Source organism: Chinchilla lanigera, unplaced genomic scaffold (assembly GCF_000276665.1).
Source record: "Chinchilla lanigera isolate Chin_1 unplaced genomic scaffold, ChiLan1.0 scaffold00011, whole genome shotgun sequence".
Taxonomy (NCBI): Eukaryota; Metazoa; Chordata; class Mammalia; order Rodentia; family Chinchillidae; genus Chinchilla; species Chinchilla lanigera.
The window spans coordinates 29,924,146-29,940,700 of NW_004955412.1; the positions used below are offsets into that span (position 1 = coordinate 29,924,146).

At 36.3% G+C, this 16,555-nt stretch overlaps 1 protein-coding gene across 4 annotated transcripts in view; it reads right to left on the reverse strand.

Moving 5' to 3' along the window:
* Positions 1–16,555, reverse strand: part of Arhgap32 (Rho GTPase activating protein 32) — a 203,565-nt gene that overhangs the window by 13,751 nt on the left and 173,259 nt on the right. For all 4 annotated transcript variants that reach the window (XM_005378544.2, XM_013511093.1, XM_005378546.2 and 1 more), the window contains 7 exons: positions 13,785–13,887; positions 12,064–12,208; positions 11,710–11,792; positions 6,237–6,344; positions 5,838–5,983; positions 4,958–5,153; positions 3,226–3,371 (listed from right to left, as the gene is read on the reverse strand). In XM_005378544.2, the coding sequence (XP_005378601.1) occupies positions 3,226–3,371; positions 4,958–5,153; positions 5,838–5,983; positions 6,237–6,344; positions 11,710–11,792; positions 12,064–12,208; positions 13,785–13,887 (927 nt within the window). The remainder of the gene's footprint in view (positions 1–3,225; positions 3,372–4,957; positions 5,154–5,837; positions 5,984–6,236; positions 6,345–11,709; positions 11,793–12,063; positions 12,209–13,784; positions 13,888–16,555) is intronic.

Sequence of the window (16,555 nt, forward strand, 5' to 3'; positions counted from 1 at the left end):
TTTTCTTTCTGCAGGGCCTGCTATCAATATATCTAACACATGATTGCATAATCAGTGAGTTAAATGAACGAAACATCACACTAATATTACCTAAGAAGGAAAGTACTACTATCCATTTTAGATCCAGAAGTTGCTACTACCAAAACATGGGTTTTAAACTAGTTTTGAAAGAGTAGTTTTTTTTCAATAGTAATAGATCTACTTGGTCAAATAAAATACTCTTATCAAAGAGTCAACTTGAACTGGCCTTGGAATTTGTCCCAGGAATTGCTGAGCTGCACTTCCGAATTTGTTGGAGTAGGTTGTGTAGGTGTGGCCTGAGAGTCTATATCTGATCCCTTGTCCCTTTCTCTCTGGCACTATTCCCCTGCTCTGCTTCCCATCGGCCATGAGCTAACAGCTGTGTTCTGCCACATTCTTCTGCAATACCATTTCTGCCTTGGAGTCAGCCAACCATGGACTAAATCCTCCCAAACCATGAGCCAAATTAAATCTTTCTCCTTTAAATTGTGGGTGTTGGGTATTGTGTTCAGCAACAGGAAAACACACTCATATAGAAAATTGGTACCTAGAGTAAAGAGGCAATTGCGACTATGCTTGACCTGACTATACCTAACATGTTCACAACACGGCCATAATTTGTATGTCTCACTACCAGTTAGCTCTGAAATACCAGTGATACATGCATAATTGTCCCATTGGGGCTGCATGGGACAATCCCATTGTGTGGTACAAGCTGACTGATGAGAAAGTATGTACCACTGTATGTACCACTGATGGTTCAAGCTGGTGGGAACATGTGCAGGTTTGGAGATGAGTACCACATAAACCTTAGAATGTAGTAAGCAGGGCTTGAGGCATGATTCTGCTTGGAGACCCAAAGAGCAGAATGCTGGTAGACAGTAAATGCTAGGCTTAGGAGGTTTCAGATAGGAGCCAAGACTCCACTGGCATTTGGACTACAGGCCATGTGTGTCATACTCTAGTAAAAAAATTGTCTATATATATTTTGCTCATAACTTGAGACTTTGCAGGAGACTGAGAATAAGAGTGGGAGACTAATCTGGTGAAGGAAATTACAACACAGTCCTAAATTCAGGCTGTGGCATATGTACTGATGGTTGCTTTTAACCAGATTTATAATGTAAAGTAAAAGCAGAAAGCAGAGCAGAAAAATTTGAAAAACTTAAATTTCGGCCTAGAAGAACATATGTGAAAGTCTGGGGCCAAATGAGGTATCACTGCAAAAGATTAGCACCCTTAAAAAGAAACCAAATATAGCAATAGCTTAGTTTACAAATTGTTTGCCAACAATTCAGTTCACAAACAACATTTGGCAAAATTTTGCTTCCATTCGCAAACTCTGTCTCTCCACATTGGGTGACAAACATGACCAGGGCCATCTTTCCCACACAAACACAAACGCAGTTATCTTCTCCCAAATCAGAAAACAAATTAAGTCTGTAAATCGATATACCACTGTATTTTGTGGTACAAGAACAGACATGCCTTAAGGGCATCTAAAGAATCAGCAAGATTACATTCATTGCAGACTCAAGGACGTAAAAGTATTAAACTTTCACTGCAGAAGATAGTCCCTGGCACCCCTACTTGAGAAGGGCCTCTAGGGTATTGGTATTTGTTCCCCAGTATTCATTTCACTGTGCTCAGCCACCAAAGCACTCAGAAACTACTACAGGCATGGTCCACAGAAGCCAGGCTACTGCTTGTGCTGATATATGAGTACCATGCGCTAACCAATTGTACCACTAGAGCTTCAGTGGTTGTGCCGATAGCATACTTTGGTGCTGTCCACATAATGCTGGCTTTCCTGGCATGAAGAATGCAAGAGTTGTGAGATCAGACAGGATTCCTGGCAAGATGTCCCTGAATGGAGTACATGAAGCTGTGCGGATGAAGCCAAAAGTGTAGTGGAGACCCCAGGAAGTTGAAGATACCAGGAAAATCTGCTGAGGAAAACTGCAGGCCATGAATAGAACCAGCGAAAGAGAAAGGCCATGGGCCTATAAGTAATGGGCCCACCCAAGCCCTTTAGAACTCACATTTTACCATTACATGCCCTAGATGCTATGTATGGAGATATAAGACTTCATGTTTGCCCTGCTAGATTTCAGTTTTGTTTTGGTCTGATTCTTTTCTAACTTCATGTTCCTCCTTTTCAGAACAGGAATGTTACCCTCTGCAACCATACCTTGAGATTATGTAACTTGTTTTTAATTTTTACAAAGGTACATAGATAAGAGTTTGACTTGAGACTCAGAACAGACTTAGACTTGGACTTTTGAAAAATGCTAGAACCACTGAGACTTTGGAAAAGGGACTGCAGCATTTCCAGTTGTATTATGTTAGGTAAAATTATGAAATTACAGCTATTATCTTTATTTGGAGATTAAGTGTGGTTTAAAGAAATGTGTTTTGGTTACAAGTTGACAAGTGGTGGGATGTGGTGCTCAGGGTGTGTGTGTGAATTTGAATTAGCTTTGAGATTGCCTTGGGGATTGGTTGGGCACAGAGCAGGCTGTAAAGATGTGGCATGGGATCTATGTCTGATCTCTTACCCCTTCCTCTCTGGCACTATTCCTAGTCTTTATTTCCATGAACTAAGCAGCTTTGTTCCACCATGCCTTTGGGCTGTACCATTTCTGCCTATAGCCAGCTGACAATGGATTGAAATCTGCCCCAAACCATGAGCCAAATTAAACCTCTCTTATTTTAAATTGTGGGTGCTGGGCACTGTGTCCAGCTACAGAGAAGCTATATATTATAAACAATGTACAGGGGGCTGGGGATTTAGCTCAGCGGCAAAGCGCCTGCCTGGCAAGCGCAAGGTCGTGAGTTCAGTTCCCGGTACCGGAGAAAAACCAAAAACCAAAATCAAAAAAAAAAAAAAAAAACAATGTACAAGCTATATTACAAATATGCTTTGGACTTTCAATCACATTCTGTAATCTTTACAGTTTCCTTAAGAAATTGGGACCTTCTACATAGTTATGCAAAATTTATATCATTTTTCAAGTTGGGAATAAGGAATTCATCATGAAGACAATCCACCTGTGCACATATTATAATGAGGTCTATGATGACAATATATGGAGTAAATGCCCAGAGCAACAGAAGGCCACTACAATAGTGACAGTAAAAGACATGGGGGACCTGTCATTCAGACTGCTCTGCAGCAGCAAGACAGGGCTGCATGGCACTCACCTTTCAGAGCTATGGCCTTCATCTCTGAAGGCTCACTCTCATTGCGCTGCAACTTCCGCTTAGAGACAGATGACGACTTCCCCAAGTTGAAAAAGGAACGCCAGCTGCCCACAGGGGACTTTTTCATCTTATTTTGAGGCCTCTTTCTATGAGAGAAAAAATGGACAATATTAAGACAGCCAAGAGTCTATTTTTTCTTATAGAAAAAAATGAATAAATGATAGAACCAAACAGTTGGTGAGGCCCAGGTGAAATAGTGAACAAACCTCCACTTTCCATACAGCACACTCTACATAGTATGGCTAGAGCATGAAATGGAAATGCAACGTGCAGATTTTAACACTGACAACCAAGATCATTTTATACACATTGTATTTAGATCCAACCTCATAATCTGCAAAATAAGTTTGGAGTAAGGCATAACTGGGAATATGAACTTAATATTAATTAAGCCTCCAAAAATAAAACAGAGTTAAAGAAACTGATTTTAGGTGTGAGTAAAGAGAATAAGGACAAAAAAAGAAGTATTAATAATAACTAACATATATTAAATGCCAAGCCTGTGCTAAGTACCTTACCTTATATGTAGTGCCTCTTTTAAATCAGAAATAACCACATGTGGCAGGTACTATTATTCTCATTTTATGGCTGAAGGAATAAGAAGTTCAAAAAATTTCCTTGAAGTTATAACACTAGTAAGTGATGGAATCAGGTTTGAAACTCAAGTCTACATGCATACTTATATCTACTTTTAAAATCACTATTCTGTGAAAAAGATTTTGAATAAATTATGGAGCTATAATATAAAACCAAGATGCTCACAGTATATTTTAACTTTTTACTTGTTTTCGCTATGGGAGGTGAAAGAAAGCTAGAGGACTGTACTAAAATATGGGGAAAAGACATTCTAAGGTATATTAGTAAAACCTAATGCAGAGAAGATCCTTACATTCATGTGTAATTCCCAAAGAAGTAGCAGAGACATAAAAAAATAACATTTACATACATTAGTCTTCTAACTATGAACTAGTAAAGAAGACAAACAAATGATGTTCTTGTCATTTCTTTAGGGAAACAGAGATGTCAGAGCTGACAGGGACCTTGAGAGGTCACACTATAATTTCTGCAACCCTGGAAGACTTGATGGAAGACAGAACCTATCACAGAGGTTCTGATTTAGTAGGTGTGGGGTAGGCTGGAGGATCTGCCTACTAACACCTACCAGATAATGTGAGGCTGTAGTCAGGAACAGAGAGAACAGAACTAATATCAAGTGAGTCACTGTCCATGCATTATTTTCTGAATATGCTGTTTCAACATTGGTTACCTCTAAGAAAATTTCTAAATAATGTATCTCAGCAAAAATCAATCTCATATAGTTAAAGTGTATCATTTTCCCCTGTGCAGTAGATTTTCTTCTTTTACAAAATTAGGTGATATTGTAATACTTTACAAAAATTATTTTTATTATTCCCCATGAAGTGTTAAACAGCACCCTTATTCAAGTCAACAAATTTTTCTTGTACTAGCCCAGAATTTCATATATAAACACTAAAATATAAATTTAAAACTGAAATAGGAATCAGGAGAGCTCAGTCACAGAGCATTTGTCTAGCACTCATGAGGCCTTGGGGCCAATTCCCAGTAATGGGGGGAGAAAAGAAAACTAAAAGGAATTAATGACACATGGTTATGAGAAGCCTATTTTTATGCCAGGTTTCATGAATTTTACCTTTCAAGTGGGAATTCAATTATGGTATGAAATTTCCCTTGAAGTGCAGCAGGTCCTTCTCCTACTTCAATGTATTTATTTTCAGTCACAATTGGAGAATTGACCTGAGCTTGTGTTCTTGCCTGGGCTTCCTCCAAAGTGAGAAGTTTGGTAGATGGAGAGGATACCAGCAGAGACTTGGGCCTAGATAAAGACGCTTCAAAAAGAAAAGAACAGAAATGAACACAGTCAACTATGTGCAGGTGTCTATTAACCTGTTTGTCTATCCACCTTCCGACCTATCAGTGTTGTTTCAAATTTCTTCAGGTTTTTAAGCGGCAAAAATCAGTGTGTACCCTATGTAATAAACAGTTACATAACATCATAATTTAAAGTAATTATTTTCTGAATAAGCTGTTCCAACCAGATTATTTCTAAACAAATTTTTAAATAACATGTCTCAGAGAGAAAATTCAACCCCATATAGTGAAAGCATATCATTTTCTCCTGTGGAATTCCCTGTACAATTATATGTGAGTGTATATAATTCATTCATAACTATTTTCCTTTCTTAAAACATACCAGGAAAGCTGATGATTCAGACATTTTTAGTTTTCAAAGGAACTTTTCTTCTCTTCCACATATACCTTAATAGATATCAACATTCTTTGAAATTTTTTTCAGTGTGTCCTGAACTTAGATCACAATAAATCTGATATGTAGCATCCACTATGTACCCAGAAAATAAACTACTAAATTGTGCATTTTCAAAAACAGACATAAATTGCCAACTTATACCAATGACATATTTTTTTAAATTGAGATGAGAAATGCAAAATTTTCTATTCCTTTACAAATAGAGAAACATGTTTGTAGCAAGTAAAATCTGCCTGAGTCGTACCTGCCCCTTCCTGCATGACTGCACTGATTTTGCCACTGAAGAGCACATCTACATGATTGAGGATGAACTCCACAACCACAGACTGAATTCTCACTTCCATGAAAGCTGCAGTTCCACTGAAGCAGGCAGACTCTATCTGTTTTGATCTGTGAGGAAAATAATATTCCCAGTCACAAAATAAGCACTATTAAAAGGTATTTTGTAAAAAAGTATAAATCACAAGCAAATCAGGAAGAAATCATACTTTTACAGTCCCTTAGCTAAGCCCCATTTGCCTGTTTTAGGAGATGAGACTAATTAAGAGAAGGATTATGGAACATTAATTAAGTATTTTTAGATCTAAAGAGTAGAACTAAAATAATTAGTTCCAGTGATGGTCATAAGTCAAATGCAAACTACCTGAGCAGGTTTGGAGCCCAGACGATTGCTAAGTTTTTTGCATGCATATTTGTGATGGAGCAATAGTCTGCTAGGAGAGACAAATGCCTCATGAGGAACTCCAGTGTTCTGGAAAATGAAACACAACATATTAGCAGAAAAATACATTCTGCAACAGTGTAGAACATAAAGGCCACTCATTGGCTTATAAGTTTTCAACAGTAAAACAAAAAAAGAGACCATACAAACCCATAAATATTTTTGCTGCCTAAGTTTAAATATTAGAAGTGAGTCCTCCACAAAAGCTTGTTTGTGGACCAAGTGCTATTTGGAAGTTATGCTATTTTACTTGCAGCAGATAGCTAAGAAGAAAGGATTTAAATACTTCTATAAAAGAAAAAAATACTAGTATTTCACAAACCTATGAAATGGTTAAAAAGAAAATCCCAATAAGCATTGAAGCCACCAATGTATTTTTGAAATAAAGAGCCTATTTCAAATTGTAATAAGTTTACCTTGTCCATTCAAAATAGGTTTATTTAAACAAGTCCACCCATACCAAGATTAAATAACTGAGCAGTGCTTTTGAAAATAAAACATCATCATATTAAATGTAAGTTAAACCAGTTGCAAGTACACGTACATTACCTGTCAGCCGCATGTCTCAGTGTCCCTACCTAACTGTACAGGGCCTAAAACTGCTAAGGACAATAAATAAGAGACACAAAAGGAATAGTAAACAATGTTGAATTGTGGTCTACGTGTGAGCCACAGTGGTTTAGATGGGCCTACTCTGAACTTGAGAGGAAAAAGAAGACAGCAGCTAGCCTAAGCACTATGTTTTTAAGGGGAGCCTCATTGAATTTCCACAGTAGGTGAACTACACACAGTATTTCCATCCCTGACAGGAAAGGAAAGTCAAGGCCTGCCAGTGGTTATAGACAAGCAGTGGTAAGCAGGCTGGGATATAAATCAACATTGGCCTGGCTCTGAAGTACCTGCTCCTACAGTGGCATCTACTGTGGTGGATCTGCAGGGAAAATGGTATTGTCTGTCCCACTGGTACATAGGAAAGACAGACTGACAGACAGACACAGTGAAGTTCTCCTAGGTGCTATGCGGGAGGCAGGGAGCCTGAGAAACATGTTCAGAAGACAGTGCCATTTTATTATTAGAAGGGGGATATTAAAGAACTTCAAAAATGTACTTTATAAGAAATGCAAACTAAAACAACCAGAGGTATCTATTTTATTTGTCTAATTATAAAAATTTCTTGAAAGTCAGTGTAGAATTTAGTCAGAATTCCATGAAGTGAGTGCTTCATATTCAGCAGGCGAACATGGAATAGCATACCCTCCTGGGAGCACACTCTGGGTAATCTATATTGAGAATAAAAATGTATCTTTTGGTTTTGACAATTCAACTACCAGGTCTTTACCCAAAAAATATTCTAGACTGTGTAAAAGGATGATCCTCACAATATTATTCAAAATCTGGGATAAAAAACCCTATAGCATAGATGTAGGTGAAAAATGAAAATTAGGGGAACATGAGAGAACACCATTAAAAATCACACTTCCAATAAGATTTAATAAGTTAAGTAATGTAAATATTAAAATCTTAGGTACATAGTATATAAAATATATAAACATATGTGATATATAATTGAACATTTACTATTTTCTAGGCTGTATTCTGAAAATACAAATAAGACAGAATAATATCAAGGAGTTTACATTGTAAAAAGGTTGCATACTAAATGGTTAATACAGTATAAATGAAAATGTATAGTCATATATGTTCAATATATAATATGTAGCAGGAAAGATACATAATATTCTTTTTTTTTTTTTTTTTGAGAGAGGGTCTCGCTATGCAGTCCAGGCTGGGCTTGAGCTCACTTTGTAGCCCAGGGTGGTCTCAAAGTCACAACAATCCTCCTGCCTCAGCCTCCTGAATGCTGTGATTACAGGTGTGCACCACCACACCCAGCAATACATAATATGCAATAGGAAAGACTACACAGCAAGGGAGTTCTCTCTATGCATAATTAATAAAGGAAATAACTATTATGTTACAAATATATATACACATATATATATTTATTTATTATGATTTCTTTTCAGTTTTCATGAAACCTCAGTTGAATGTTTTGCTAAGTTAAAAGTAAATTTGAAAAAAAAAAAAAAAAAAGTAGATGCCCCCAGTGGTACATGCCTATAATCCAAGCATTCTGGGAGGCCTAAGTAGGAGCATCCTAAATTCAAGCCTGGCTTGTACAATTCAGGGGGATCCTGCCTCAAAATTTTTAAAAAGTCTGGGGATGCAGCCCAGTGCAAAGGCCATGGGTTCAATGCTCAATACAGAAATAAATAAGTAAACAAAGCAAGCAAGCAAGTTGTAAATACATGAGAAACAAAGAAATAAACACTGAGGAAAAAGAACAATTTGAAGTAGAACAAAATGTATAAATACAAATACTATTTTCTCAGTGAAAACAGACTCTGTGTGGGACAAGAACTGCATGTTATAAAACAGGAATAGTAAGAAATGCAAGGAAGAGAGGGAAGAGGTCTGCCTTTGGAAATCATTTTTAAAAACCCAGAGGGTCTGGAAAAAATCCATGGGTAGAAACTGACAAGGAGGGCTGGGGATTTAGCTCAGCGGCAAAGCGCCTGCCTGGCAAGCGCAAGGTCGTGAGTTCAGTTCCTGGTATCGGAGAAAAACCAAAAAAAAAAAGAAAGAAACTGACGAGGAGAACATGAGAAAATGAAAGAGAGTTCAGTAGTTAAAATAATTACAGGAAGAGAATCAAGAGTTTAAACTGCAATGAGACCCATCAAAGAGATAGAGCAAGACAATTTCCACAACTGAACATCATGTGTCTCCAGATGGAAAAAGCCCATCAAGTCCCCATAATGAAGAATGAAAAGAACCCACAGCAGCAAGGTATGTGACTATGAAAACTCACCACAAGATATGTTTTAAATAGACAAAACTAAACAAAATATAACCAAAATGTCATAGAAAGAGTGGAATCAGATTGAGGAGCACCATTTTTGGGTAGACAACAATGGTGTAATACCATCACAATTATGGGGAAAATTATTTACATTCTAAGATTGTACAATCAAAGGCATGAATAGAATAGGAATATTTTCAGGCATCGAAGTCTCAAAAAATTTAGCTCCCCTGTCTTTCTCAAAAAGATATTAAAGACGCATGTTACAAAAGCAGGGAATAAAAACAGGGAAGATTCAGGAGATCCAGAAAAGACAGTTTAACTCAGAGGAGGTGACAGGAACTTTCAGTGAGCAAGTACGGGGTGACACTGACCACTTCACTGTAGATCAAAAGCATAACCAGACTAAACTGAAGCAAGGGGGACAAAAGACTATAAAAGTTACTTTTCAGGAAGAAAAAACGAAAATGTTGCTTGCTATGTGAGAACATAGTGCGAGAACAGTAAAAAGTCTTGTTAAAGGACCTAGGAATAAACTAGAAATCAACAGAAACTCAGTGATAAACAAAAGCCAAGTGCTCCTCAGAAAGCACCAAAGTTGTCCCTGAAAGAATATATACCGTTAGGTAGAGCTGTGAATAACAGCTACACAGTTATTACAATGTAGACCCTACATATTTAACTGTAAATGCTCATATACCTGGACTATTAAGAGGAGAGAAGAGGAAGTGTGTGTTTGTGGGTACTGGAAAGAGTATGAGAGATCCTCACGTACTATGAGAAGAAGGTAACAACACCAAAAAATGAAAACTTGAGAAGGAGCAATGCCAATGTGCTATGAGAAATGGGTGGGTTCTCAATCCCAAAAGAAAGAGTTGAGTGCACTGACTTCTAGAAGACAGAAATGTGAAATGGAGAGTGACTGCAGTGTCTCAGTATCAACTTTGCATGCCACTTGACTTTTCACACTGTGTATATATGTTATATGGATTTCTAATGTAGAAAAAAAGGACATATTCATATCATACCTCATGTAACATCACCAAGCCAAAAGCTGCAGGTATAGCTCAACGGTAGAGTTTACGTAGCATGCCTAAAGTCCTGGCTTTGATCTCTACCCCACAAAATGAATGAATAAAATTACCAAGGCCATTATTAAATCTACTCCTCTGTCTTGCTATGCTTTATTTTAAAAAAATAAGGACCAGCCTCATTGTCTCATTTTATCATTTTAAAAAAAAGTCCTCTTCAGAAAGTATTGTCAGTATTCTGCTCACAGACATGGAAAATGAAGCTTAGAGACTTGAGGAGTATGAGACAGACTTGGAAATACACAGCCAGTTCTATCTGTCAAAGGCAATATTCTTCAGATTATACTGTGTTTCTTTCATTGGTAAGTAGATAATGTCCTCTTCTCCCATAAGATACACTTTGAATAATTGTTACTGATCAGATTTGTCTTAAGGGCCTTCCTTTTCAGGGCTACAGTCCTTAATTTCTATGAGCTTATGTCAAAAAGCCTTTCTAATTTTTCTTTGAGTTTTTCTTTTTCACTCTTTGTTGGGTCCTTAAACTCCTTTAAATTCATCACATTCCTCCTGAGAGGCTATGTTAATGGGACAGTGAGCTGATGTTATCTTTCAGTTCAAGACTACTATGCATTTATATCTAGAGTGCTGATTAAAAAAGTGCTGACGTTAGTGTTGATCAAAATATTAGAGTTTTATTTAGTGCTGAATATAGTGCTGATTTAAATATATATAGCAATGTTATTTTCAAAAACATTAAATTAAGCATTAAATTACTGTTGAATTTAATTTCTTATTAAATTTTTTTTAAATGTTTCTTGCTTTTTTGTATATTATAATCCATGGTTTCTACTGTTTTCTTTGTCTCACTAAATAGCAGTCATCCTCTTTTATTCTGACCTTTTCAGACATAAACAAAATTATTTCTGAAAGTCCAAACTAGCATACAAATCAACATGTATTTTAAAAAGTAGCACCAAGCGAATGAGGCTCAGGGGTAGAGCGTTTGCTTAGCATGCATGAGCCTGGGATCAATCCCCTGCACCACCAAAACACAAAACAAAAGCAGCAACAACAAAACCAATAAACAACAAATCCTAAAACACAACACAAACAAAACCCCAAGTTTAGCTGGCCATTCATTTGTTCATTCATTCATACATTCATTCAACATTTACCTACTGGACATTAAGTACTGGGCCAGGGCCTGGGTATATAAAAACAAACAGATACAAATATATGTATGAGGGGCTAGGGATTTAGCTCAGCAGCACAGTGCCTACCTGGCAAGTAAGAGGTCATGAGTTTGATTCCCAGTACCGGAAAAAAACCAAAACCCAAACCAAAAACAAATATAAGTATGAATAAAATTCATTCTGGAAAAGATGGGATTTAACTAGCTAGAACTTCACAGAAGTGTAAGTAACCTGAAACCCAAAGAGAAAACACATGCACACGAGGGCTGACCGCTGCCCTGGCTGCTGTTCACCAATGTGTGATTTACCTGTAGTGCGGCGGGGGGAGCTGCTGGATGACATCATGAATTTTTATCAGCCGTTCTTCATCTGTTGCTGCTGAAACAGCATCCTGTAACAGTCATAACATAAAAGAAACCAGCAGGCTTGTTGGTAAAAATGAGTTTCTCACTTAAAATTCAGTTTTCACTCTGAGATTAACCCACTTTTCTCTCTAATGCTAAATGAAGAGGAAATACAACACAGCATCTAGACATGCTCTTTGTTCTCACAAGATGTGAATGCTTAATTTCCTCAATGCTAATTGTAAAAAAGCACGATTGTAACTGCTAACATGGAGAAACTCCACAGGAGACCCTGAGTCAAAAGTAACAAATACTCACAGAAAATTTCTCATACAGCTGGTAGGTGAGCAGAGGGTTTGGGAGCTCTCGGAAATACAGCTTACAGAGGGAGCCCACGGAATGAATGTCTTGCACATATGGTTCTTTTGTCAGGTCGGGGACGTGTTCAGAGTCAAATTCATGGCTATTCCAGACAGAAGAGGACAGAACAAAATTTATCGAAGGGAAGCAAACATGACTGGAAAGCAACATCCCAAAGTGTTTACCTCTACATCAGTTACTGTTTTATTCAAATTATATTTCATGCAAATTTTATTTGGACTTCACCAGTAATTGATATATTATCACTAACTCAGTATCTATATGGAAATTAAGGACACAGGTTTAATATTAAAATGGAAATAACCTCTAGCCCAAAGGATTTATCTTTACCTCAGCTGTGAGTTTCTTCAAATTATATTTCATATAAATCATATTTGGATTTCAGCAGTAATTGGATGGCTTATAATCAGGCAAGTATCTATCTATATGAAAATTAAGGGCACAGCTTTAAATGGACAATAAATCCCAAAATGTGTATGAATAATCAGCTCTTACAGCACATCAGCTTGAACATAAAACACCTAATTTCCAATGTTTTGAATATCTAATAGTCTGGCAACTGGCAAGAAATAGCATTGAGTAGCAACTGGTCCATGAACAACTATATACAAAAATTCCTCAGATACAACTTGTACAGTTCAGGAATGTTACACTGAAGCAGAACAAGAAAGCCAGAAACAATATAGAGGAATCTCTCACTAATGCTAAATTTTAATAGCAAAATCTGTAGCATTAGAATACATAATCCTAGCATTAGATTAGATTAGATTAGATTCCATAGCATTAGAATATATAATGAAATATAAGGATCCAGAATACTAACGCAGATTAGGTTCATTCTCCAGGAGACAGATTAATATTAATCCGCAGTCATGAGGTCATTTATCATTTCTAGAGGATTAATGTGTGTGGATAATGTGAACATCTGCTTTACTAAGTCTGAAACTGTCTTTAGTGTAAGAACCAACTTAAGGGCTGGGATGTACTTCTATGGTAGGGCACTTGCCTGCCATGCACAAGATCTTGGGCTTAAACAAAAAAAACAGTATTTTCTAAACATGTATTTCTGAAAAGAAAGGTGAGCACTGTGGTCAATTAAAACATTAAAATTCTTATAGAATAACAGTAGTTACTATGCATTACAGTGAAAAAAGAAATGATAATAGCATATTAAGCTCAGACTAGAATCCAGGAGATTAAGCAAAAAATAAAATTTCTATTGTTGGTAAGGAGAATACCATCATTTTTTTGTCTCACAGAAGGGATGTGGAATAACAGGTCCTTGCACACTTAGGTACACAAAACAGAATTAGGGTCAAGGGAGGTTTTAGAAGAGGTTTCACTCCTATTGATTTTAGTTAAGAACCAAAAAGTAAATCTATTATAATGTAAATTTTATCTATCATTTTGCTACAATCTTCAAACATTTTAAAGAGATAAAACAGAAGTATTGAAGAAGTTAAGGTGCATAGTTCCCTTTTACCGCATAGGTACAAATGTCACTTAGGAACAGGAAGAACAGTATGGATATTGTTTTCTATTTTATCTTAACTATCTTATTGAAAATTAGGTCATCAAAGTAAGTTAGTCAATTTTGAAACAATTTCACTTTAATAAGCTAAATAGGATAAAATAGAAAATGCCTCAGAAGATTTTACCGTAGTCTCTGGATATTGGAGGCAACTCCAGAGAGACGATATATTCCATCCACAATGCCATACCTCTCAATGAATGCTGTGCAGCTCTGAAGAACCTGGGGAACTGAAGAGAAATTTTAAAGATGTCAACTCAATCAGTAATATTCAGTAGAATCACAGTTAAATAAAATTTGTAAATTAGAAAGGGCTGGGTATCCACTAAAAGTTGATGAAGGCATGTTTACTTAATTTGACATTGAAACTACATAATTAGCTCCTGAGCAATAATCAGATTGGTTTGATTTCTTACACTGTTAGGACAGTCTCTTACATCTTATAGTCTTCTGTCATGAAGGCATCGATATCATCTTACACCAGTAAGCCACGAACTGGTCAGTCCTAACATCATGACTGTTTCAAATATATCTGTCCAGCTCAATTTCACACAGAGTGAATTAATCTGTAAAGTCAAATATTTACCTGAACAACAATTACTGGTAAGGGCTGCAATGTTCCACTTCTAGAAGTTTTTCTCTCACAGTTAATGCTAATTCTAATTTTGTTTAATAAAACACCAACATAATGCCAAGGTCAAAGTAATTTCAAATCAATAAATCTTTTAATTTTCTGCTCATCTTTACATTAAACTGACTGACATCTTAACTTGATATTATCCCTTCATCACAATTGAGATGCCCTAAGAATAAAAATGAAAGCAAAAAAGTACTCTTAGGTCAGTGAACATACACAAAGGGACAACTATTCTGGGGCCTTATAATCTGGAACATAATTTTCAAAATATATGATAGGACTGTTATAAACATTCAAAATTTTATAATAGCAGAGATAAGAACATTATTTTGTAATGCAGATTGGTCAGTTTACTATGGTCATTTGTTAGTTAAAATCACTGAAAAAAATAATACTTGAAAGGACATCTGCTCCTTAAAGAGCTACAGTGCTGGTGTGAAACACTCAGAGGGCCAAATGAGACACAAGATATTTTCCTAAGACCTTCACTTGCAATACATTCCTATGTCATTCCTTTATTATTATTGTGAATTTTTTTCCTTAGTTTTCCTGTTTTTATACTCCTGCAGTCTTTTATATTGTTAGATCCTGTAACTTATATTCAAAAATTAAACTCTTTATCTTTGATTTAAAAACAAAACACAGCAGCTGATAGCACTGTATACTTCAGATAAGTCAGGCTCGTCAGGCTTTAAAACAGACATCCTCTAATCATCACAGAAATCCTATAATAAAGTTCTAGCATGCTCTTGACTTTAAAGAGAAGAAACTACATCGCAGAGATAAGTTTTGTCCAAGAGCAAGGAAACAGTGATGGAAATGAGATTCTAGCCCAAGCAGTCCAAGCACAGAGCCAAACTTTAAATTACTGTAGCATCCTGCCTGGTACAGAAGAGTCTTCACAATTTACACTTTATTATTATTTTCAAACTCTAGGCCAACTGAAATCCCACTTTTTGTCTTACAAACTAGCTGTTCTATGACTCCTTCACAAAACAATATCCTCTATCCAATATCTTCTACCTGCCCCCTATCCATGAAATATAGAAAACGCTATGCTGTTGTCAAAAACCAGCTAAACTATGACTCTTAATCCTTCTTTGAATACTGACATGTTAGGGGAGCTGCAGCACTGTGTTCTACAAAGTGCTCACAGAATGGTATCATTTTGAAGCACTATTTATTTGTTTTATATCATTAACCCTTATCCACCATGAACTCTTCAACAACAAAAACCAGGATTCTTTCATCTCTGAACACTCAACACTCAGGAGCACTGTCCTGACAGACAACTCTAACTGAATTGTAATCAACAAGTGAATTAATTTATAGATACCCAAGGGCCTGAAAAACTTATCTGATTAAGGTATCAGGGCAGGGACCTGCCACAGTTTTCATATGAAATGCATTTATTTTCAACTCTGTGCTTTATTTTCTTTTTATTTAGAAAAGAGTAGTAAAAAAAGAATAGCAAAATACCCACATCACAGACAAAAACAAAACAAAAAAATTAAAAATGGTACAGGGTTTCAAATCAAATGATAGGGATTAACAGTGGTCGTTATATTACATATTGTGATCTTCAGGGAAGTTGCTCAGATCACCAGATGTAAGTGCAAGATTCATCAAACCATTAAAGGGAATAAAAAATAATAATTAAAAAACATTAAAGATTATACAGACTTTCACTAGACAAGATGGCAGGGATTCACCAATGGTTGTTATATAGCATACTGCTGTCTTCAAATCAGTTGCTCAGATTACCAGATATAAGCTTGCAAAATTGGTTAAAATTAAAAAAAAAATTAAGCACTAACTGTTCCTTTCAGAGAACCACCAGACATCAGCAGTAGTTACCCCAGCTATCCTTACATATATATATTTTTAGATTAATTATCTTTTTTGCCTTCTTTTCCTTTTCTTCTTTCCCTCATCCCAGTTGTTCCCTCCTTTGAGCAATTTCTTTCCCTTTCATATTATCTATTGTATATTTTGGGATTTATTTACTCTTTCAGGTTCTTACACTAGTGAGACAATACGATGTTTACACGTGGGTCTGACTTATTTCACTTACAAGTATGGTCTCTAGTTGTCTCCATTTACCTATAAAAGCCTTGAGTGTTATCTTTTTTTATAGCTGAGTAATACTGCATTGTATAAAAGTGCCACATTTTTTTTTTATCCATTCCTCAGTGGATGGGCATTTGGGTTGTTTCCAAGATTTAGCTATAACAAATTGTGCTGCTATTAACGTGGGTGTA